The sequence below is a fragment of the Eleutherodactylus coqui genome, chromosome 2 (assembly GCF_035609145.1).
Source record: "Eleutherodactylus coqui strain aEleCoq1 chromosome 2, aEleCoq1.hap1, whole genome shotgun sequence".
NCBI classification, from domain to species: domain Eukaryota; kingdom Metazoa; phylum Chordata; class Amphibia; order Anura; family Eleutherodactylidae; genus Eleutherodactylus; species Eleutherodactylus coqui.
The window spans coordinates 125,446,301-125,470,687 of NC_089838.1; the positions used below are offsets into that span (position 1 = coordinate 125,446,301).

General features: G+C 38.8%; 1 protein-coding gene across 1 annotated transcript; it reads left to right on the top strand.

Annotated features, from left to right (window-relative positions):
• The first annotated feature begins 834 nt into the window (after positions 1–834).
• On the top strand, positions 835–23,486 carry ALX1 (ALX homeobox 1). Its single transcript, XM_066589860.1, has 4 exons — positions 835–1,072; positions 2,675–2,967; positions 14,146–14,274; positions 23,097–23,486. The coding sequence occupies exons 1-4, from the start codon at positions 835–837 to the stop codon at positions 23,415–23,417; spliced, it is 981 nt and encodes a 326-aa protein (XP_066445957.1). The 3' UTR covers positions 23,418–23,486.
• The last annotated feature ends 901 nt before the right edge of the window (positions 23,487–24,387 follow it).

Here is a 24,387-nt window from a genome sequence, read left to right on the forward strand (position 1 = left end):
ATAATAATAGCAGCACTTTGTACTGGTATTAACCGAGTTAAGCTTTTAACACACAATAGTAGTAATAATAATAATAATAATAATAATAATAGTATAGTAGTAGTATTGGAATAAGTATCAGTTCAAAATATCTTACCAGAATGTCCGGATCAGCTTTTCTTGTGTTGGATTGTGTAGAATTGGCGGGGCTAGTGCGGCTATAGAAGCATCACCATCTAGCTTGAACTCATTGGTATGAATTTGTGTTCTTTCCAACAATAACAGCTCAACAACTTGTACAGGTAAGTTAATGAAAGTAGCATAATGTAAACAGTTTTGACAGTTATTCTATCTATCTATCTATCTATCTATCTATCTATCTATCTATCTATCTATCTATCTATCTATCTATCTATCTGTCTGTCTATCCATTCATCAATCCATCATAGATGCAGCAAAGACAGTGTTAAACATGAACTGGATATTGTAAAAGAAGGAAACAACGTAAAGTTTTGCTACTCAGAGAGAAGTATATAGTCCTGATATAAACAGAGGCTGTATGCACATTATTAAGGATTACTGGCCTATACATGTATATAATCTAACCGACATGTTAGGGATAGGATTGATTCTTAAAATGAAGAGGACTTCCTCTTTACTGGTGTGAGCCCTGAATCACCCCCTTGTTTGGCTAGAGATTTAGGGGTAGGGGATAGGGTGGAGCCACGTGTTGATGATGGGAGGCTGCTCCAGGCCCTGCAGCTGTATATAAGCCCCCTGCGGTCCCCCCTCCTGGACATTAGCAGCTCACACACTATTACTGCCTGTATTATAATAGGAGAAGCAGCAGGCTACATGATTATGGATTATCATTTAAGCGACAAATTCTCTATAAAGACCCAAAATAGTAAAGCCGGTAGCGACTTCTACATGGGGGCAGGGGGCGCCCTGGAACATGTTATGGACCCTCTGGACAATGACTCCTTTTACAACAAGAACCCGGTGGGCAAATGTGTGCAGACATTCAGTGCCATCCAGAGAAACGAACACCATGTGCGGATAGACAGGAGCTCCCCTTGTCAGGACAGCAATGGTAAGAAAAGTGGCAATGAACAGGTTAAATAGTAATGCGAGCTCTACAAGTCATTATGTGATAACCACATATAATATATAGAGACAGTAATAACTGCAGAACATCACAGAGCAGCCGCATTTCTCACTTCATATTAACCCGTATCTTGTAGAATGCTGTCTGTAATAAGCAGTGATGTGTTCCCATCATAACCTATAACTATCATTACATCTCATTATAAGTCATTTGTCGTTTACATCTATAACAATCTGACATTTCCTCTATCGGTATTATTTAGGCTAATGGTAATTATATAGTATCATGGTCCATAACAATTTATAATAATCCTTAAATATATGTCTGTCTATTGTAATTTATAAATTATGACTATGACAACTATCTAGCCTTATCATTTTAATATCCATCGTCTATCATTATGATTTAGAATCTGTAAAAATCTTATAATAGTATTTAATTATAAAATACTCTATACAGACATATCTAAAGTGTGAATCTATAATAATACCTAGAATTATAATAGCGATGTATGACAATATATGTTCGCTTTTATTTATCAACATCGTATAATATAAGCTCTCTTAAAGTGTACTGTATAGCTATCTGTCTATATACTTATCGATGTATATAGACAGAATTATATATTACATTTAAAGAAAGCTTATATTTATCTATCTATCTATCTATCTATCCATCTATCCATCCATCCAAATTATACTTTATAATTATCCATATTAGAGTATTATAAATAATATAGCTTGATAAAAGATCCAAACTGAGGACAGTAGGCAAAATGCCAAACACTGATTTTGTATAGTTTATGAAGTGTGACTTGGAGAAGATGTACTGGTGACTGGTCAGGATTGGCAGAATCTGGGCAGATGGATCTTCTCTGCTAAGTCATCTGTCTTGGATAATTATTGCCGGTGCCATTGCAATTCTTCTTCTTCTATTTAACGCTTCTGTTGTAAGTGAGGAGTCAAAATCTATAAAGCAGGAAGGAAGAATTGAAATTTGTCGGTCTTATGCTACAACAGCCAAAGCAAAGATCGATCTATCTATCTATCTATCTATCTATCTATCTATCTATCTATCTATCTATCTATCTATCTATCTATCTATCTATCTATCTATCTATCTATCTATCTATCTATCTATGGTATCTATAATAAGGTGTATATATTGACATCCCAGATATGTAGATCATGTTATGATACCTGCCTTCTGAAGTTGTCAGGCATTAAAACATAACCTACACTATCGTTGTGATGATTATTATCGTCATATCCGACAATATCAGGGATACTCCTAATATTCTCTAGAGTAAAAAGTCAACGATTCGAGATACAAGTGATGAATATAAATCCCTTTTCTCCCCATTCAGGGAGTATAGCGCTATGGTATTCTCCCTAAAGTGGTGACAGTCACCCTGGGTGACAATATGTAATAGGCAAGCTGTGCCATACCTGGTCACTATTAGTATGACAGATATACTGTGATAGATAGATGACAGATGATTTCATATATGAGACAAATAAATACATGCGCAATTGTATTCACATGTATGTAAGCTTTCTATAGACTCTGTGTTTTCATCTATGGCAGTGAACTATGGTATGGCCAAAGTTGAGGGGCAGCAGCCTGTGCCCCTGGAAACCTGCTGCAGCGTGCGGGTGTCGCCGGTGAAGGGCATGCAGCAGGAGAAGGGGGAGCTGGACGAGCTGGCGGATAAATGCGACAGTAATGTGTCCAGCAGTAAGAAGAGGCGGCACCGCACCACCTTCACCAGTCTGCAGCTGGAGGAGCTGGAGAAAGTTTTCCAGAAGACCCACTACCCCGACGTCTATGTGAGGGAACAGCTGGCACTCAGGACCGAGCTTACTGAGGCCCGGGTACAGGTAAGTGCCACCACTGTCACACACAGCAAGTGCCAGCAGTGTTGTCATAGGGTTGTGTGCAATTCACTGATCGATCTATATATGTATGTGGAGATATATAGTAACTCATTTAGCTTGTGAACAGAGTTCATTTTGCATTTACCATGAAAATATAATTATTAGCCATATAATTAAGCGGCCCTGTATTCAGCACTGCGCACAATTGTTCTGAATGACCTCCTGGGTATTTGCCTCATGGGATATTTTATATATATACCGTAGTAGAAGTTGTACACCTTTAATACCCGTACAGTGTTTTACTGTTTTTACTATATGATGATGATTATAAACACAGCCGGGAAGTTATTGAATCGTTTCAGTAAAAGCAACAAAATATTACAACAGCAAAGTATAGGGGTACTACAACTACACAGAACATGACATACAGGGAAAGTTAGTTATTTAATTGCATATTATCAGGACTATCCGGGCAGTATTTTTAGATTATTTCAAATCCAGTTAAGTTATTTGTGAATATATTATTAAACTATTATCTGTAATATAATGTAATAAAATAACATGAGTATTGGGATTGGGATTGGGAAGCACAAAATAGACTTGACATTTTAATCAGACAGTACAAGCATGTTATAGATAGGCCTGTATATACTAACACATGAATGGAGTGGTGGTTATATTTTTGATGGTGCTATTTATTTTATATACATATTCCTCACTTGCTGATATGTCAGAATGTAAAATATTAAATTCATTCTCCTTGCATCAGATCCCTACTAGCATGCTATGGGCACTATAAAAAGTTCCATCTTCACACATTATGTATATGGCAGATATAACCACTTATTTCTGGCTTAAATTGTGGGGTAAAATTGAAAAATACTGTGTTATTAGGTCTGATAACAATATTGTCAAGAAATGTGGAAGGTTAGTTGTCTCACTAGTATATACAAAATTAGAACAGCTGTAGTCTGACACATTACAGGTATGTTCACATAATTTCACCAGAATGATGCACATTTTCAATCGTGTAACTCTAGGGGCTAGCAGTTATGTATAAATAGTGTTTTATGTGCTAATGCCATTAAATTCCATCACATTCACACTTCCGTTAGGGCTGTCAGTTATAATTCCATTACTGTATTCCATATTTGGAGCAGAAAAACAGAATTACAATGGAAATAAACATTTCCTTTTTTACCCATTGATTTAAATGGGGTTTTTAAAAAGGAAAGTTTTTAGTCTTCTTCTGTTCTGTTAGGTTTCCATTTTTTAAAACTGAACATATAGTGCTGCAGACTACATTATTTGCTCCATTAAAAACAGAAACCTAACAGAACAGAATCAAACTTAAAGCTTTCCATTTTTGAAAACGCATTGAAAGCAATAGGAAAAAAATGGAAATGTACATATAGGCATACAAATGTTGTCTATGGCATACACCTTCTGTTGGGTGTGTTCATATAATGTTAGGCTGGGCTCTCATATGTCTGGCCCTCCAGCATTTTTCCTCCAGTGTTGCAGTGAAATATCGGAGGGAAGCTGGTACTAGAACTAGTCCAGTGGTTTTCTTTGGAGGGGGGGTGTCAAAGCATCCAGCATATTAGTTTTGATGTGGAATGCTTTCCTGCGCTGGACTGAAAAATATTGCATTCAAAGTTTTTCTATCCAGCTATGGACGCTGGGGCCAGAGCAGAAAAAGCACCATAATGGCATCAGTTGTGTCTGGTTCTGGTATGGAAACACCAGCTGGATACAACTAATATATATGAACTAAGTCTTGGTAAACATGACATACAAGCTGCCCACCATGTTCTATGATATACTTACTCCATTTCTGTGTTGTACAACACTCTTACATTTGTTTCATAACAATTTCTTGCAACTGCATAGCCATGTCCATCAGAGGATATAGGACATTTTGCAACTTTTAGACATTTCCTGAAAAATGTCACAATCATATGTTAGCCCCATGTTTCATAACTGACCTCTTCTGATGCAGTTGTTCACTTTATTTGGTGTAAAATCATGAATATTACATAAAACCATATAGTTGTCTATAGATGTAAATATACATTCATAAAACCAACTTTTTGTAACATACTTTAGTTATTCTCTTAGGGGTCCTTCATATATAATAAATCTGGCCTCCCAAAGGAAAACTGAAAAGACAACTGTTCCCATATTTTCCTATGGTCATAATTTTATCATTGGGGACATCAGTTGTGACAACAGAGATCTCCCTAAGTCGCACAGAGAAACGCTGCCTGAAGTGTTTCTCTTACTGACTTATCAATGCAACAGGTACACAATAGGCACAGCTTCATCATCACATACAGTACATAACCTGATTGGTAACTGATGCGTTATATCAGTACATTTGAGCAGTTTGCATTAGTTTTTCAATTTTTTCCATTTTCTTTCTAGTAGTATTAGCATGTTATTTTACCTTATGATGTTGCATTTTTTGGTCCCTTAAAAATTAGTTCCTGAACAGAAACTGATACAAGCACATCTCATAGAAATCAATGAGATGAAATAGCATAAAAACAGTGGGAACCAAAAAGTATACTTTTATTTCTTTAGTTCTTCAAAAAGACAAAGCAAAACAACCCCTTCTTCAAAAAAACAAACAAACAAACAAACAAGCAATAAATGGGATTCAGCATTTAATAATGGTTTAGGCTATTCTTTTTAATAATAGGAGGATCTTCATGACCCTTTGACAGAAAATCATGACATTACTGTTTATCTAATAGAAAGGATACTGTACTAAAGTTGATTTTATCTTGTTTATTTTTGTATTTATTTTGACACATATTTAGTAAAAAACAAACAAAAATTTGAATAATCAGGTTAATTTCTTTGAGATTCCAACTGATATCAAAGTACACCAATTTCAGTGACTAAGCAACAGTAAATGCAGCTGATTACATATGTAGATTCTCTAAAAATAATAAAACTATCTCATTAAATACTGATGGCCGCAGAATTCATTTTCTGAATTTACTGCATGATCCATGTGTTTGGCTTCTGTGCCTTTTTATCTATTGATGTCAATTAAAGGCAAAAGTAAGTTAAGGTTTATATGGTAAAAGAGAAAAAAATCCAGCTTCATTAAAGAGATCTTCTTTATTAGAAATAAAAGCTTAAAAATGCATCCAGTAAAAGGTCAGCACATGCTATGATGCCTGAGCATACGCATTTCGAAGCACATTGCTTCTTGATTACAGCATAGGGGGTAAAGTGACAGATGGAATAATGGGTGAAGGGAGAATAATGACTGAAATATATAATATCTAAAAATATAAATAAGGTTAGGTTTACACCATGTATGGGTTCAATGTTCAGCATATATCTGTAGAAATCAGACAGACATATGGCAAAATCTGTTCTTTGCCATGCATTTGGCTGGTGTGAATCACAACACCATTGCTTCAGCTGGATTGAAATGTGCAATTGACTATGCTTTATAAGCAAATAATTTATACTATATACACACACGCACACACACACTATATATATATATATATATATATATATATATATATATATATATACATACACATATATATAGCAGATCTTATTATATATTGCACACTATACTATATATATATGTGTGTGTATTGCAGACCTTCTTTTCATCATCTCAAACATTGTGTGAACCCAAAATTCTTCAGCCATCCAATCTTCTCTGCACAGATACAGCATGTAAGAGCTAAAATAACCTAATTCGGATAGATTGAGCAAGTTTCTTTTTACTTTTTTTTCAGTATATTTTTGTAAAAAGTGATCCTGACAGATCCTACTCCTTTCTAAAGGCAACATTTTATAGTAATTGAAAAACATACAAAAAAAAATATTAGTGTGATCATGCCCTTATCCATCCTAATTGTGTCCTGCTTTCAAGAGAGCCTTCGGATAGAACATGGTCTGCTCCACTTTGTGGATCATGTAAAAAAAAAGTATCCTGATTGGACTCATCATATTGTAAAACAATGTTTATGGGAGTTTGCATCCCATAGAAATTCATGGGGTTCATTAAGGGATTTTTTTTTCATGTATGCTTTTATTAGTGAAACACATGTAAAAAAAAACCTAGATAGAAACACTAGTATATACCGAGCTGTCCTGATATGTTCTGCATGTAGCTCGGACACTGTAGATTTCACAGATCTCTGTAGGTCTTGTCCAGATTTCCTCCAGTGTGCGAAGCAGCGAATCCCACATGTGTTCTGTATTTTTAGTTCCCATAGATTGATGATGTAGTATGTTTTCATATTATAGATTCTGGAATTGTTCAGTCATCCAAAAGGAATGTCTTTGTGTTAAACATACTGTCATGAAATGCAGTGGTTTTATCAGGCCTAGATAACCCGTGTCTCTTCAGCATGGAGGAGTAACATGTTCCCTATCATGCCTAGCTACCAAATGGCTTCAGTAGTTCACCAAACCATGCCAGAGAGGTCAGCACCCCAGCATTAGAAATGCACGCATGAGGCTGGATCACTCATGTTTGTGCCTTTTCCTTGTGTAATATATCATTAGGTTTAATAGCAACCTCTCTAGCATTCACCAGAAGTAAACCTGAACCTAATTTATCTCACCGGTCGCTTTTCCTGCTTCACATCAGTGTAGTAATTGGCACCCATTTAAAGGAGATTGTCAAGGTCTTTTTTCCCCCAGTGAAAGAGTCTCATTACTAAATTCTCCTAACATGTTCTCTCTGTTCCCTGGGGAGACTTCAGGAAATATTTTTTCCACCCACAGACATGATGAATACATTTACCAAGCCGAATTTTTCCTTTCTTTTTTTCCTAGGCATTTATTTCACCAGTGCCATATTTATTGTCTCTCGGTAGCAGTAAATCTCTTTATTAACCGTTTGAAGATAGACTAGCTAAGAGGCCTCACCTCCACTGGGAATGATGGTGCTGGATACATATGAGAGCTGATGCTGAAAATGGCCCACTTGAAATGACGCCATTACTAGCCACGCCGTGCTATGTATACCTTAAGGGGAGAATTTTTCATTATGCTTAGCAGTTTTTGGCTTTGAACTTAATTGAGTTATTTTCTACAAACTCTTTTAGCAGCAAGACTTGCTGTAAGTAAATACATCGTACCAATAAAACAGGTTACTAATGGAAGAAATCTGCTTTGTATTTATTACGTGTGATGCAGGTTGTGACAGCCCTACACATGTCATGTAGGATCTGTATTTTATTATATTCGTTATTAGTGGGAAAGCAAAATACAGTGGACTTTGTTAATATCATCACATTCATTCTACAACGTTCCTCTTCTTTTCACTAAAAACATCTAGAATGTCAGATTGTGCTTTGGAACAAGTACAGCAAAATGTCTCCGATATTTACTCCACCCTGTAATCTTTTGTGGCCATTTAAACTTCTATACTGTCTTTATATTTAAGTACTTGGATTATGAATATGTAGCTGTTTTGATGCCCCATAAGAGTGGATCCAAAAAGAGACGTTCAAATCTACACTTAAGATCCATCAAAAACTATACCATGTGAACAGGGCCTTGCTGTATTTTGATATTTGCATAATTTATAAAATCCCTAGAGCATGTTCTAATACCAATTATAAAACCTCTAATGTAGTTTTTTAATAAAAGGGGGTCTAATAAATTTTCTTAAGTAACCTACTTATTGCAACGCAACAACCAAATATTGACAGGTTGGTCCAATAAGTACATTACAGGTAGGTACGGTAGCAGATTCTCTTTACATCACTCATTTTGAATGGCTCCTTTAAGATGCATTTTTATGTGTGAGGAATAGTATCCACTGCGTAGAGTGGCAAAACAAAAAAGATAATAGTTGGCTTCAACGGGTTCTAATTTGGTGCCCACTGGCATACACATTATGGCCATATAACTAACCTGATAGGAAAGTAGTATGCATTAAAAACAATGGTATCAATTAATGCAATTCATTTCCCCCCCAATATTCATATAATTAAGTGGAGAGAACAGAGCCGGACTGCTGGGTATATGTGAACAAGCCCTTATACCATGTCGTCCATGTGCTTCATACACCTGCCCGCTTAGGACAATGCTCACCATCATGTGCTTTTTTAGAATCCAAGAAACAAATATATGAGTCCTTTGTTAATTTGGTGAATTGTGGGAATATTTTTTTATAACTATCCCAAAAGTTTTCCTTCTATTTTAACATAGTTCCTATATAAATGGATCCCAGCTAAACAATACAATGCAAACTGTATTTTGGCATAAGTTTGATTCCCATAGAAATTACTTTGTGTGAGCCACAGCATCCTTTCCTCTTTCCTTAACAAACCATGTGTCAAACCCTTCATAAAAGCACAGTGGCCTCTACGAACCCTGCTATAAACATGTTTATAGCCTTTTAGCAGTTAGGTGTCGTGTGAAATATTACCTGATTATCCCAGTCTATATAATGTTTTATGATTGGATTCTGTAATGATAATGATTATGCAGTGATGAGGATTGTGCTAAACAAAGAATAAAAAGTAAACCGTAGAAACAAATATTTGCTAAGAGAATAATTAAAAACAAATTTGTCAAACGTGAAACACTTTTTTAGGCCATTTTCATACAAGGAAGATTTGACAGGTTTTTGCATCTCAATTTAAAAGTTCAAACCAAGAAAGGAAAATAACATGGAAAAGTAGAATGGAAAGATTTTCGTTACTTCTGCTTTTTCAGTGTGTGCCTCAATTTGTCTTAACTGTGCATAGAAAATACTGACCAAGTCTGCACTGTGTGGCCTAAGGCAGGAGAAAGATGAAGACTTGCTGGGCAAGAGAGCAGTAGGAGTGAATTATGATATATCCTATCATATAGTCAGTGCATTTCTATGGGATGCAAACTTGTACAAAAATACCCCCATATTCATCATCTTGTATTCATTTAATCAGTATTCATATTTTCATTAATTCTTTTTGATTGAAGTTATTTCAAAAACTATTTAACATAACAAAGCAAACTTGAGAAGTAACAATCCAAAGAATCGACAGACATGCTTTCATGCTTTTCAAACCAATAAACATTTAAGAGGATATGTTCATATAAAGTAGGTATATATGTATACAAAGAGGAGATGGCTAAACGTTAATAGTAAAATAAAGTGAAATGTCCACCACTACTAATATAAGGGAGAAAAAACTGTAAGAAACGGTAGATGTGAGAAGCAAGGGTTAAACGGGTCAAAATAATACACCGTGTTGTCCGAGAAAGCCTATGAACTCGGAGTTGGCAATATACCCCCAATAAAGGAGGAATATAATCAAAATGGGTGACTATGGAGGATTCTTGGCAAGGTATTCATTTTTAATCTTCCATGGAATCCAAACCGCAAAACCACAACACACATTTTGCCTCTCTCCATACTTGTAATTGGCTATCTTTTTAAATAAAAGGAACCTGGATAAATTAAGAGCTTTAATGAACTTCAATGGGTTGTAAGTAGAGATGAGCGAATGTACTTATTTAGGGCGATTTTGCACTCGAGCACCGCTTTTTTCGAGTAACTGACTACTCGGGCGAAAAGATTCGGGGGGCACCGGGGGTTGCAGAGGGGAGTGGGGGGGGGGGGGGAGAGAGAGCTCCCCCCTGTTCCCCACTGCTACCCCCGCTCCACCACGCCGCCCCTCGCCCGAGTAGTCAGTTACTCGAAAAAAGCGGTGCTCGATTGCGAAATCGCCCTAAACGAGTACATTCGCTCATCTCTAGTTGCAAGCCATGTCAAACTTAGTGTTTGTATATTTTTAACATGCTCTGAAAAAAAGTGAAGTTAATTCTTTATGTTCCATTGCATTCATTTATATGAGATTAAAACTGCTTTGCATCCGTTCAGTTGGAATCTGTTTTCTTTAGCATCCAAATAATGTATAGAATTCATAAATAGAAACAGATCCAAAGCTGATAAAAAAAAATTGACCCGTGATATAATTGTACGTGCGGTCAGATTAGTGCCACAAAATAAGAAAAAAATCAGCAAAAAGACACTAGTGCAATGACAAACTGCATAGATTCACACAGACACACACGCAGAAGAGGCCAGTGTGGCAGAGCCATGCTAAATCTTTAGGTCTCATAAAGATCCAAAAAGTTCAAGAATGTACTATAGATCTGATGAACGCTGAAGAATGTACTATAGATCTGATGAATGCTGAAGAATGTACTATAGATCTGATGAACGCTGAAGAATGTACTATAGATCTGATGAATGCTGAAGAATGTACTATAGATCTGATGAATGCTGAAGAATGTACTATAGATCTGATGAACGCTGAAGAATGTACTATAGATCTGATGAACGCTGATATCTACTTTATAGATTTGTTTCTATTCAGTTTGGATCAGTTTAAAAAACGTATGAACAAGTAAATTCATAAATAAATGCAGAATGAGTGCTAGGGTGACCCCAATGTTATATATTTAGCGTAAATCTTCTTGTAATATACTATATCTTTATCACTATATCAATACCATTTATTTGTCGTGCTGAATGTTGGTTTTACTGCCAACTTGTTATTAAAAGCACATTCTGGATTCTGTGGTGCAGCAAGGTGCAACATTTCAACATGTTTAGTTAATAAAAATTCCATTTGCTATCAATATGTATTTTAGAGGATTCCTTGGGCCTTCAAGGGCTACGGATCCCCGTATAGGTTTTCTCGGCTCCAACATTATTGGTATTTTTTAAATGATTGTTTTTTCATTGTCTATATGTAGAAATTCTTTTCGACACTCAGAATCAATTTTTTTGCTTTCATATACATGAAACTGCATTGAGAATTATTTCTTATTCCAAATTTAGTATGAGGAATTGCACGAGTCTCCAAAGAAAATAGGAATAAACATATACGTTCCAAGTTTCAATCAGAATGATACAATGATGTTCAACAGCTTGGAAGAGGAATTAATTAAAAGAAAACACACAATTATTAACTCAAACTTTCTCACTAAACCCAGAAAATGAATAAACTATGCACTTGAGTAAGAAACAAAGACCTTTTATGGAGTTGTAGGGTTTCAACAATCTCTTTTTGTAAGACGGGTACCCCGATACCAAATTAAGTTGGTCACAGGTAGAGATTAGCGAACGTGCTCATTTAGGACAATTACTCGATCGAGCATCGCTTTTTTCGAGTAACTGCCTACTCGGGGCGAAAAGATTCGGGGGGCGCTGGGGGGGGGGCAGAATGGAGCAGGGTTAGCAGGGGGGAACAAGGGGGAGCTCTCCCCCCCCCCCCCCCACTCCCCACCACAACCCCACGCTCACCCCCGGCGCCCTACGAATCTTTTCGCCCAATTAGGCAGTTACTCGATAAAAGCGATGCACGATCCAGTAATTGCTCTAAACGAGCACGTTCGCTCATCTCTAGTCACAGGTGTGATAAGTTTTACTTTGTGAGGGAACCCCAAAGTAAGTATTTCCAATTTCCCTGCCTGTAGCACCACCACAGGAAAAAAGTAGCATTTCAGGGTTTCCATTTACATCAATTATTTATATTTCTGACCGATTTCTAATCCAAGTAAACATGTGGGTCCGTAACCATGAACCCTCTTCTCTAGGAACTTAGAGTTCCTTCATAGAGTATTTGAAAAAGTTATCTTTTTTAAACCAGAAAACCTCCTAAAGTCGTTATATCCATGTAGAGTGAATGCTACAAACCACCTGACAACAACTTTCACACATATATCCCAAGCAAGTAGTAAGGTGGATACTATATTCTTTTCTAAACAACCGGATCGCTGCTCCTTGTCATTTTGTCAGTGCTTGTAGAAGGCAAAAACGCGAATAATTAAAAAAGTGTGCATACTCAAGAACTTCTATTTGTAGCTTGTATTGCATTACAACACAAGACACAAGATTGGTGGTGGCAGGTCCACTTGTAGGTCTCTTTCGTTTGCCTCGGGTGTTCAGTGTCACCATAGTAGAAAGATTACTGGTTTGGATTTTTCAAATGCAAGTACAGTTGAAAATTCAATTTGATAAAAGAGTAAAGGGCCTTGAAGGAGAACCCCAGAGTAAATAGACTATATATGGTATAAAGTCAAAAGCAGAGACCATAAGTAAAGCAGATACGTCTTGAGTCTTGCCCTGGATTTGCTCCCATTTGACAGCATGCGGTCTTCTGGAGAATTGAAAGGACATGTGTGGAAAAACAAGCTGTGAGGGTAACACACATTATTGTCAAGCAGTAGTGATGATGATATATATATATATATATATATATATATATATATATTTAGAAGTTAAGTTTAATGGCATCATCTTGTCTCTGCTCAAAAAATGGGTTGGACTGTTGGGTAAACTAATGGTTTATCTTGATCATACAACCAGGGTCAACTAATGGTTTTATAATCATGTTATCAATGTAGACTAATTACTGATGCCTGTCTGTTGTTCTATCTATGAATCTAGTCTTGTAGCTACCTTATATAGTTAATATTTTATTTGGCACACCATAATACCACATGAATTCTGCATCATGACTCGGCTCATCGTGGCATCATAGTGTTTATCTGTGGTTTCACATTAGACTAGAGTAACCCTACAGCATAAGGGTACTTTTACATGGGCTATCGGCTGGAAAATCACTCAAATAAGCAGTTTTGAGTGATAGTCATCCCATGTAAAATCAAGGCCTGACAGGATGTTAAGTCGCAAGTCACTTGATTTCATCTCACTGAAATGGAGGGACTAATGAGTAACTTCTCACTTGGTGTGAAAAGGCAGTCACTCATCTTTAAGCAACTGCCTGTTCACTGTGAATGGAGGAATGGAGGCGTCCAAAAAAGATCTCCAGCGCATTCTGCCTCCATTTATTGAACGACTATTGCTTCTGTGGGAACACGCAGCAGTGATAGTTGTTGAGATGCAGATTCTTCACATACTTTCGCATCTCGGCTGTAGCTATAAGCTACTTAGCCCAAATGGTTTTCTTTCCACAAGGCACTATTGAAGTGAGATGTGGTTGCATACATAACACTGTCAGACACAGAAGCCATCTCAAAGCTCTTGGATATAGACTTTTTAACAGATTATGTTATCCTATCATGTAGGTATGGAGAGGAAAATGCTACAGTAGGGCTTATTTCTAAATTAGTGGTTATTTTGCATTCATCAAGCACGTTCTCACTGAAACCTTTTATCTTTTTAAGGTCTGGTTCCAAAACCGCAGAGCTAAGTGGAGAAAGAGAGAACGCTATGGTCAGATACAACAAGCCAAAAGCCACTTTGCAGCCACTTATGATATTTCTGTCCTGCCAAGGAGTGACAGCTACCCACAGGTAAATAGGCTTGATGAAAATCTAACCGATCATGAAAAATGTGCAAAATACAGATCTGTCAGTACTTTGTCATCACAAGCATGCCACAACATTAAACACGTATTTCTGTGGATTTATAGAAAGGATAATTATAAATCAAGGGACATCCATTTAAACAACCAATACTGCATATCTAGATTAAAATGATTAATGATGGGTCATTGAAGTCAACATGGAATACTTCCAAATTATCAGCAATAGGAGAAAAAAGGCCTTCCATAGTGCAGATATCATCAAAATAGCACTAGCCGGAATGTGATGCAAAAATGCTCACCTTGCTGGGTTGTGCAAAGCAGGCACGACACCAGATAATGGCATATATCAGCTACTGACTCCCTGGAACAGACCGGCAGGATGACCTCCGGGCAAATGGGATTAGGGGTTAAACAACCTGGGAGCTGCTCTACAGAGGGAAGGAATGGTCCGGAGAGGGGAAGAAGAAACTTCTGTTTATTGTAAATGGATTATGTGAAAGCACCTACATAAAATGGCAGAAAGCCACAAAATATTAAAGGTAATAGAAAAATAATAAAACTTATACCATTTATGTTTTTTCAAGGTGAAATTTATATTTAATAACCAATTTTTCTGATTTCCTATGTTTACAACATAATGTAACAATGAGCTATGTAAGGCTGCCTGCACATGAACAGATTTGAATTGCGGAATCTGCAATCAGCCCCTGCACGGACGATCTGTAATCATATTCGCCCATTGGAAGGCATTAACTTCTACAGCTTCGAGCAGACATGCGGTTGTGAATTATGATTTCTGCGAGCAGAAAAGAAATTGCAGTATGTTCTATTTTAGCGCAGATTCTATAAAAGCATTCAAAACGCAGTACATCCGCAATTACATTGTGGATGGACACGGATTTCTAGGCGGGTAGTTCGCAGGTTGCTAGGAGACCACATAACAAAATGAATAAAAGGAAGCAGGAATGCGGGGAAAAGACAATGCAGGACAGATTTTTTTTCAGAGAGCACAGCATTGTCCATTGCAGTAGCCAGGGTATTCGATATGGGCAGGTTCATTGCTTTCATGTAGGACTTTTCTGTGATCTGGGACAGCAATCGGACACGACTCTTCAAAAAAAGAAGTATACATCAACCAAGCCAAGAGATCAGTACCCAGTTCGGAAGGCGATTCTCAGATCTCACACCACAAAAGAATGTCATCTGGGCATTCAGATTTTATATAGAAGGGTTTTTCCAGGGGCTTGGGCAACTTTCTAATGTAATCACCAGCTTGCAATCTTTTTTCTGTATGAATGATTCGCTGTGCATCCGAATACATCCGTGCGGAAAAATGCTCAAATCCGCGATCGTCTTCAAACACTCCAGCTTTTCTGTCATGAATCTCAGGTCTTCGACGGTGAAAATCCTCTTGCAGAATCCGACCCGTTCGTGGGCAGGCGGCCTAAATCTTATCATAACAACAACAAAATGATAAAAGCTACAATGTATTCTAAGTACTGAAGATATATAGATAAACAATCAGAGAAGAATATAGATTGGGTAATAACGATAGCTATAATTAGATAACCAGATAGAAGAATAGCTAGAGATAACTAACAGCTAAATAAATAAATACGTATATAAAGACATAAAGGCAGATAATAATGGCTATAAATAGGTATTAGACGGAGATGCATGTTGTGTGCATTGTGAAGTCTTGAATGGCAATATATACTGTATATATAGTTGTAAAAAGTGCTATACACATATATAAAGTGATTGCTTAGGGCAGTTTCACTCCTGCGCTGGGGATTCCACGTTCGGGGAGCAGGAAAGGGGAATCCCCGCAGCCGAACGGTTCTATCTCTGGACAGAACTAAACAGCGCCGGCGGACCCTATTGACTTTAATGGGGTCCGTCCGCTTTTCACCCAGCTGGCCGGCTTTTGGGTGGAAAAAAAGTGCTGCATGCAGTACTTTTTCTTCCAATATTTTCAGCCACATCTGTGATGGAACCTCCAGCTGGAGGTTCCAATGCGATGTGAAACCAGCCTTAGATCCACTCTGTTTTAAAACATTTGGGGCTATTTGTTTCTAGGTTCAAAGGGATAAACCATCAGACATTTCTAACATATCTACAGGACATGCCATAAATGTCTGATAAATATGAACCCCCTCCCTCTGGGACGCCACATCCAGATGAATAATGATTGGGGAGATGCCTGTGCAAGTACATGGCTCTCTCCATTAATGGAAACAGCTGAGCAAGACATCAGACAGTTAAGGTACTTCCTGTGGATATGCTATAAATGCTATGATGGGAGAACTTCTTTTAAAAGGGTTCTCCGGGCACAAAATGGAAATTCTGAAAATGCTGAAATCTAGGAGGTACAGCTGAGTAGTGACAACTAGAGATGAGCGAGCATACTCGCTAAGGGCAATTACTCGAGTGAGCATTGCCCTTAGCGAGTACCTGCCCGCTCAGAAGAAAAGATTCGGGTGCCGGCAGGGGGCAGGGAGCGGCGGGGGAGAGCGCGGGGGGGGGGGGGGGGGTGGGAGGGGGGACGGATCGGAGATCTCTCTCTCCCTCTCCCCCCCCCACTCCCCCTGCTCACTCCTGCAACTCACCGCTCACCCACGCTGGCACCTAAATCTTTCCTTCCGAGCGGGCAGGTACTCGCTAAGGCCAATACTCGCTCAAGTAATTGCCCTTAGCGAGTATGCTCGCTCATCTCTAGTGACAACCTATATTTTTTATCTGCCGCTCTGGACCCTCTTCTTCATCCCTTGCAGTTGCCGATCTGCCGCTACATGCATCACATTCACAGTAAACACACCAGCAGACTGTTACCTACAACTCCCAGCATACATAGAGCTTGTTGCTGTAGCTCCGCCCACAGCTTACAGGTCCTACAACTTACTAGCACCAACCTCCTTCTCACTGCCAGAGAAAGCTGCTGAAGCAGACAGACAGGAGCTTCCAGCACTCTGAGCTACACATGACCAATACAGCCCAGTACTTCCAGCAAATATGGACAATATATTAGAGAAAGTGGTAATATTTTTCAGGTGGAAGGTCACATGACATAGAAAATAAAAAAAGACGCTAGACCAGGTACAGTTGACCTATTACAAAATGCCTTATTGTCATGGTGTGCATTAGATTTTAAAATGTTAGCCTGTGCCCAGAATACCCCTTTAAGGGTCCTTTTACACGTGAACAACTGCCGGGTGAAGATGTGCTTGACAGTCGTCTCAGCAAGGATCTCTCCTGTGCTTCGAATCTTATGTACTCTTTACTTACTGCTCCCAAAGGTGTAAAATGTGGTAAAGCCTATTAAAAATAGGCGTCATTTTTATTTTATGCAAATCATTTGTAGACCTATATGTCAGCCATGAGGTGGTATAAAGTAAAGAAATGTGTCTATCATGTCTAGTGTGCTGTATCAAATTAGTTATACAGTCTGCCATTTTAATAGATTTGGCTCAATAGGCTCCATCATCATTGACATTTACGATACTATTGATAAGTCTCAGTAAGGCACTTTTTTGAGCCAAAGCCAAAAGTGGTTCCAGCAGGAAGGGGAAGTAGAAGTCCTTCCTTTATATTTCTCATTTCTTTTGAATTAACTTTTGGCTTTGGCTCAAAACTCTGCATGAAAAGCCACCCTAATATTGTCATTCTTCTCATTACCAATGGTAATACAATGTATATATCGTACCGGTAACGACAGCAGCCAGTGAAGTATCAGCCCTTTTCAGCTCCATGCATCAAGCTGTTGACCATTCTTGGGCATGAGCAGACAGAACAGTGCTGTTACTTGCCCTTTGTCATGTTTATTTTCATTAAGCCATTTTCTGCTGTAAGAAATCGACTTAATGTACAACCAGCATTAGAGGGAAAACAAGACGATGGCTGCCAAATCTAGAGCTACAGCAACTGAAATTCTTTAAGCTCTGAAGTATTTTACTGTAGGTCCTTTGGCTTTGTTGACTGCTGAATAAATAAACTGTTGGATATAAGATAGTATTGTACCTTTGGGGACTTTTTTAGTGAACCTTGGCCCCCAGTGGTAAAGGATTGCTTAAAATAACCTTTTCCAGCCAATACATCTGTTTTCATTTTTTTTCAATGACTATTCCGCGTCTCCCCTTTTCCAAGTGCAAGACAAACTTTTTTTATCCTTCAAAGAGTTGATGTTGAAAGAGAGATATGTTTCTTTAGTTTTAGGAACTACAATTGCTGCTCACATGTACTCTACACATTCTTGATATTTTTCACTGTATGTAACTTATTTTATATATTTCTTACAAATTCTTTGCCATGTATATCAAAATAAGAAATATTTACAGAAAAGTACCCTGAAAGAAGGCAACTTAAAATAATATGTGCATTATATGTAGGAAACTCAATATACCTTCTTGGTGCTCTCCCTAAGGACAGATGTTACCCCACCAGACTCACATCACATGTCTCTCACTAGCCAAGCCAGAATCCTACTACACACTGATGAGGGGCAAGCACCCCGAAACAGCTGTCTGTGTATGGATTCTGACTTGGTTTCCTATTCCCAATCATTGTTATAAAGACCTGTATAAAGGGTCAAGCATTGATTTAAAGGGCTGCTGTCATCCAATAGGGGGCGCTACAAAGGTATTGTTCCATCTTCCTTATTTGCATATTACCCAGAGGAGCATGCATGGCCTTATAAGTCTCCTCACTCACCTTCTTGGTGCTTAAGCAGAGATGTTACCCCTCCCAAACTCAATATATTCATGCTTGTATTAGGTCTAGAAAGGTACCTTAAGGAGAGCATCTAGAAGGTGAGTGAGAAGACTTATATGGCCATTCATGCTCATCTGGGAAATATGCAAATAAGGAAGATGGAACAATACCTCTGCAGCGCCACCTATTAGAAGGCAGCATTCCTGTATAAGGTCTAGTAACAGTGTCAGTATGATGCTAAGTTTAATGTTTTCCACATTTTTGCTCTGATTGGATAAATTGTAACAAATAAAATTTTCACTATTTCCAAAAAAGGGATCAGATAAAATTAGATTACAGAGGGTACATTGGAAGTGGTCTCATCTGGGCTACTACTACTTAAGGGCGCCCACCCACTGGCGATTTTTTTTCCCTGCGAAATTCGCAGCATTTTTTTCTCTGCAGTGGTCTATGGGACTTGTAATGTTAAAATCGCGATCGCGCAAAATCGCAATTTACCGCGAAATCGCGATTTTGCGCGATCGCGATTTTAACATTACAAGTCCCATAGACCCCTGCAGAGAAAAAAATGCTGCGAATTTCGCAGGGAAAAAAATCGCCAGTGGGTGGGCGCCCTTAGGCCTTTCAAAGACCCCTACACCACATTAGATGGCCCCAGTATTATAAATGGATCAATTATGAGTCCTGTTTGAGATGTTGCATTAGAGCCCAGGACTGTCTTCAAGTTACAACACTGTTTTAGGGTGCCTGCCTACCCACTAGCGTTTTTTTTTCGCTGCGTTTTTTTCCCCCAATTGTCAGTGGGACTTTTTAATGGTAAAAAACGCAACGCACAAAAAAACGCAAGTTGCAGTTTTTACATTTTTTGTGCATTGTATTTTTAACATTAGAAAGTCCCATTGACAATTGAAAAAAAACAATGCAGCGAATTCGCAGCAAAAAAAAAAAACACTAGTGGGTAGGCACCCTTAGGGCGCCCACCCACTGGCGATTTTTTTTTCTTTGCGTTTTGCGTTTTTCCTGCAGAGCAATTAGAATTGAATGTACTCCTGTCCACTGGCGTTTTGCGTTGCGTTGCGTTTTTTAACATAGGAACTGTCAGTTGCATATGTGTCCTTATTTTTCTCCTAATGCACCCATGAAAGTCAATGGAAATTAATGGAAAAGCCGCGAAAACGTGGCAAAAAACGCCGCGAGAAACGCAGGAAAAACGCCGCGAAAACGCGGCGTTTTTCACGCACGAAAATCGCAAACGCCAGTGGGTGGGCGCCCTTATCCAGGTTGAATAATGGTTGCATTTGAGAGAGCCTTTCATTGTCTCATTTACAACTATGGACTATTGCTTCTTCTCCACCTTTTTGGTGTGATTGCAAACTCAGCCTAAAAACTAAAATCAGGGCTATGAGAGCAGCAGTCATGGTATGCTGAGACTGCTAGTTCTATGTTGCACTGTACCCTTAGTCTATAGCATCAGCACTAGAGATGAGCGAGTATACTCGTTAAAGGCAATTGCTCGAGCGAGCATTGCCTTTAGCGAGTATCTCCCCCGCTCGAGATGGAAGGTTCGGGTACCGGTGCGGGGGAGCGGTGAGTAGCGGCTGTCAGCAGGAGGGAGCAAGGGGGAGAGAGGGAGAGAGAGATCTTCCCTCCGTTCCGCCCCGTTCTCTCCGCAGCTCCCTGCCCCCTGCCGGCACCCGAACCTTCCGTCTTGAGCGGGGAGATACTCGCTAAAGGCAATGCTCGCTCGAGCAATTGCTATTAGCGAGTATACTCGCTCATCACTAAATCAGCACAATAGCATTTTTTTTGTCTGTGTGATGCCTGATTAAAAAAAGAACGACCTACGGACAGCCTACGACCCCATACTAATCAATGTGGCAGGACACACTTAAATGGGCACACAGTCTGCATGAAAAACTCACGGCATGCACTATTCTGATGGGATTTGCGGACGAGACTCGTCCATTCAAGTCAATGTGTATACAAAAAAAAAACGGACAGCACTCAGATATAATCTGGTGTGATCCTTTTGAAGTCCGCTTTTTCTTAAGAAATGAAGAAAACAAGAATTTGGTCTGCTTCAGTATTTTTTTTTTTGCAGACCTGAAATACAGATGACATAAAGAAGTAAAAAATCTGATACTTAGACTGAAAGTGGATTATATACAGAATTGCACGCAGGTGGAAAAATCTCATTTTTTTGCGGATGCAGATAGGACAATTTTTTCTATACACAAGCATGCACCTAGCATTGAGTGACTTTAGCGTACTGTTAATGACTTTTAAAAACCGCGCAAAAATGACTAAATTCATAACCGACTGTCTTATCATATCTACTATAGCTAAAATAATATCTAGAAGAATTTACCCTAAGACCGGTGTCACACGGGTGTAAGGGAATTTGCTCTGTGTATTTGTGCAATGGGCATTGCGTAGTTGCGCACGCATTTGCATGTTTTACTGCACTTTTTGCACATGCAAAAAAACATACAATGATGCTTTGATTCATTAAAATGGGTAATTCAGTTAATTAGTTCAATATGTGCTATTTTTATGTGCAGGAAAATAGAGCACGCCACGTATTTTCTTGCGTGAACGAAATGCACAAACAAAATTTGCGCATGTGAACGAATCCATTGCAGTCAATCAGTTCTAGCCACTGTGTATTGCGCAAACGTTCGTGTAAGACGGTCCCAGACTGACGTTTGAGCAATGTACTGTAATATGTTCAGAGCGTTTGGTGTATACATTAAATGTGTATTAAACATTTTTGGCGTAATTAACTCGAAGCAAGAAACGCCCCAATTTTCACCTATGCACTGTGAATATAGAAGGCTCCCTGCAGGCAGCATGGACAGATCAGCACTTGGGACTCAGCGTCACACTTTATACTATCAGCTGTTTCTATGAGGAGCAGCAGAATTCCCAGGAATGCATCATTACAATGACTTCCCATTTCCCCCACAACTAGAAGAATAAGAAGGGGTGAGATGAGATTTATTAAGACAATACGAAGGATTAACTACAGGAACGCGACACATGGGCACATTTAGTACGGTGGTTGTACTGCTGCAGCCTCCTGAGCGCACTGCTAGGCACCGTCAGTTTTTAATAGGCTCAACTGGACGGATGTATGTCTTTAATGAGCCTTAAAACTATGAGGGGAATTTATTAAGGCCAGTGATTCAGACGCCGGTCTTAATATAGTCTCTGTTGGCGCACAACGCAGCTCACGTACGGAGAAGTGCGCGTATATTACACATTAATGTGTCAGGTCAGAGTAGCCGTGACCCCTCATCTCCTTTGCAAAAACCAAATTTTGTTTGCACAAGCAAGGCTTATGCCAAAATCTGCAACTTTTGTACACCAGTTTTGACTTCATGAAATCCCCCCATAGTTCATGAATATGACGTTCATGCACAGCGCCATTCTTTTCAACACAATTGTGGAAAAGAACTGGTGTTATGTCATGGATAAACCTCCCCACACTATGTTAATGGGTTCTTAATGTGTTTTTATTAGGAGTATATGTACATAATTAATGGAAAGTAACTACGGTACATGGAGCACTAATTATACAAGGTAGGTGCTTGCTGCATAGCAAGACTAGTTCAACATATTTCTAAAGTGTTGGAAACTCTTAAAGGGGTTGGGCGTTTTTCCTGCTGATAACCGGGGGTCCATTTCTCAGGATCCTCGCCAATTAGCTGTTTTTTAGCTGCTGTCAAAGTGGTCAGCATAGGAAGCAGAAAGCGCCGATAACAATTTAGTGGCCTGGTTTGGTACTGCAGGCAATCAGCTCTTGTTGAGTTCAATAGAAGCTGTGCCTGTAATACCAACCTGGGCTGCTGGACTATGGACAATCTACTTCTTGTGTTGTCTGTGCTGACAGTGGCAGTGGGAATCAGCTGATTGACGGAGATCCTGAGTGGTGGATCTTCATTGATTATCTATTGATGAGATAACCTATCCTGAGGATAGCTCATCAATAGAAAAAATGGCCAAAGCCCTTTTAATAAACTGTATCCAATGAAAATACAGAACCTTGATACCACAGCTTCACTACATACAGTTTTTGATATGTTTTTCTTTATATTTTAGATACAGAACAACTTATGGACAGGTAACCCAAGTGGAGGATCTGTGGTGACTTCCTGTATGCTACCTCGCGAGCCCTCATCTTGTATGTCCCCTTATTCTCATTCCTCCCGCACTGATTCCTCCTACGCAGGCTTCACGAATCATCAGAACCAGTTCAGTCATATGCCACTCAACAACTTCTTCACTGAATCATTATTATCAGGCGCTACGAATGGACATTCTTTTGAAACAAAGCCAGAGTTTGAAAGGCGATCATCTAGTATTGCAGTTCTTCGAATGAAAGCCAAAGAACACACAGCAAATATCTCATGGGCTATGTAAATACATTATTTCTCCCTAATAATTAAAGTGAATACACTCTATTTTGTAATATTTAACAATGTATAAAGACTGTGTGAAGATTATGTCCCCATTGTTTAACTCGATTGAGCAATAAGGACGTAACTCGATTGTTGTATATTTCAAAGCTTGTAAACTATTTCATTTGTAAGAATAAATAGGAAATTCCATAAACTGTAAAGCTCTTACTTTTATATATTGTGTAAAGAAAGACAAGTATAATATATGCAAAGTGCTTTAGCAACAAGTTTAAAGCAGTTTTATCCTGTAGAAGGCTTTTTTACAATGAGGCAGTTCTTTGATATGGCCAGAAGGATGCCAAGTTGCCCTTTCAAATCCGCTGCAATTCTATTATGAAAATCCAAATGTTAGCCATGTGGATTTTGGTGCAGATAAGTTCCATATGGTATATCCTGGTGTGTAAAAGCAGCCTAAGGCCTTAGTCAGACGGGCGTTTTTTCGCGCGATTTGCGCATGCGATTCGCGCATATATAGAACCAATGGTTTGCTATGGTATCGGTCACATGTCCGCTTTTTATGCGGATATGCGATAAATTATAGCACACGACGATTCGCAGATCGCGCCTATCTGCGTTCGGCGTTTTATGTGCGCACCAAAATCATTTACTGCAGCTAGCTGCGTTTTTTCGCCGGCCAGTCTAAGTTTCATGCGCATTTTGATGCACACGGCGATTTTACTCCAGTCAGACGGGCGTTTTGCTGCGACCATAAACGCGGCTAGGTGCTGATTTTTCCCACGATTTTTCGTCCCCGGTCACGCGATTTGCGCATGCGCATCCGTCATGCGATCCGCAAATCGCGGGAAAAAACGCCCGTCTGACTAAGGCCTAAAACTGTTCCTATGTCTTCACATTTTTCCCTATGAAAGCCAATGGAGAAAAATTGCCACATCAGCAATATGGATTAAAACTAAATGGTTTTCCCACATACT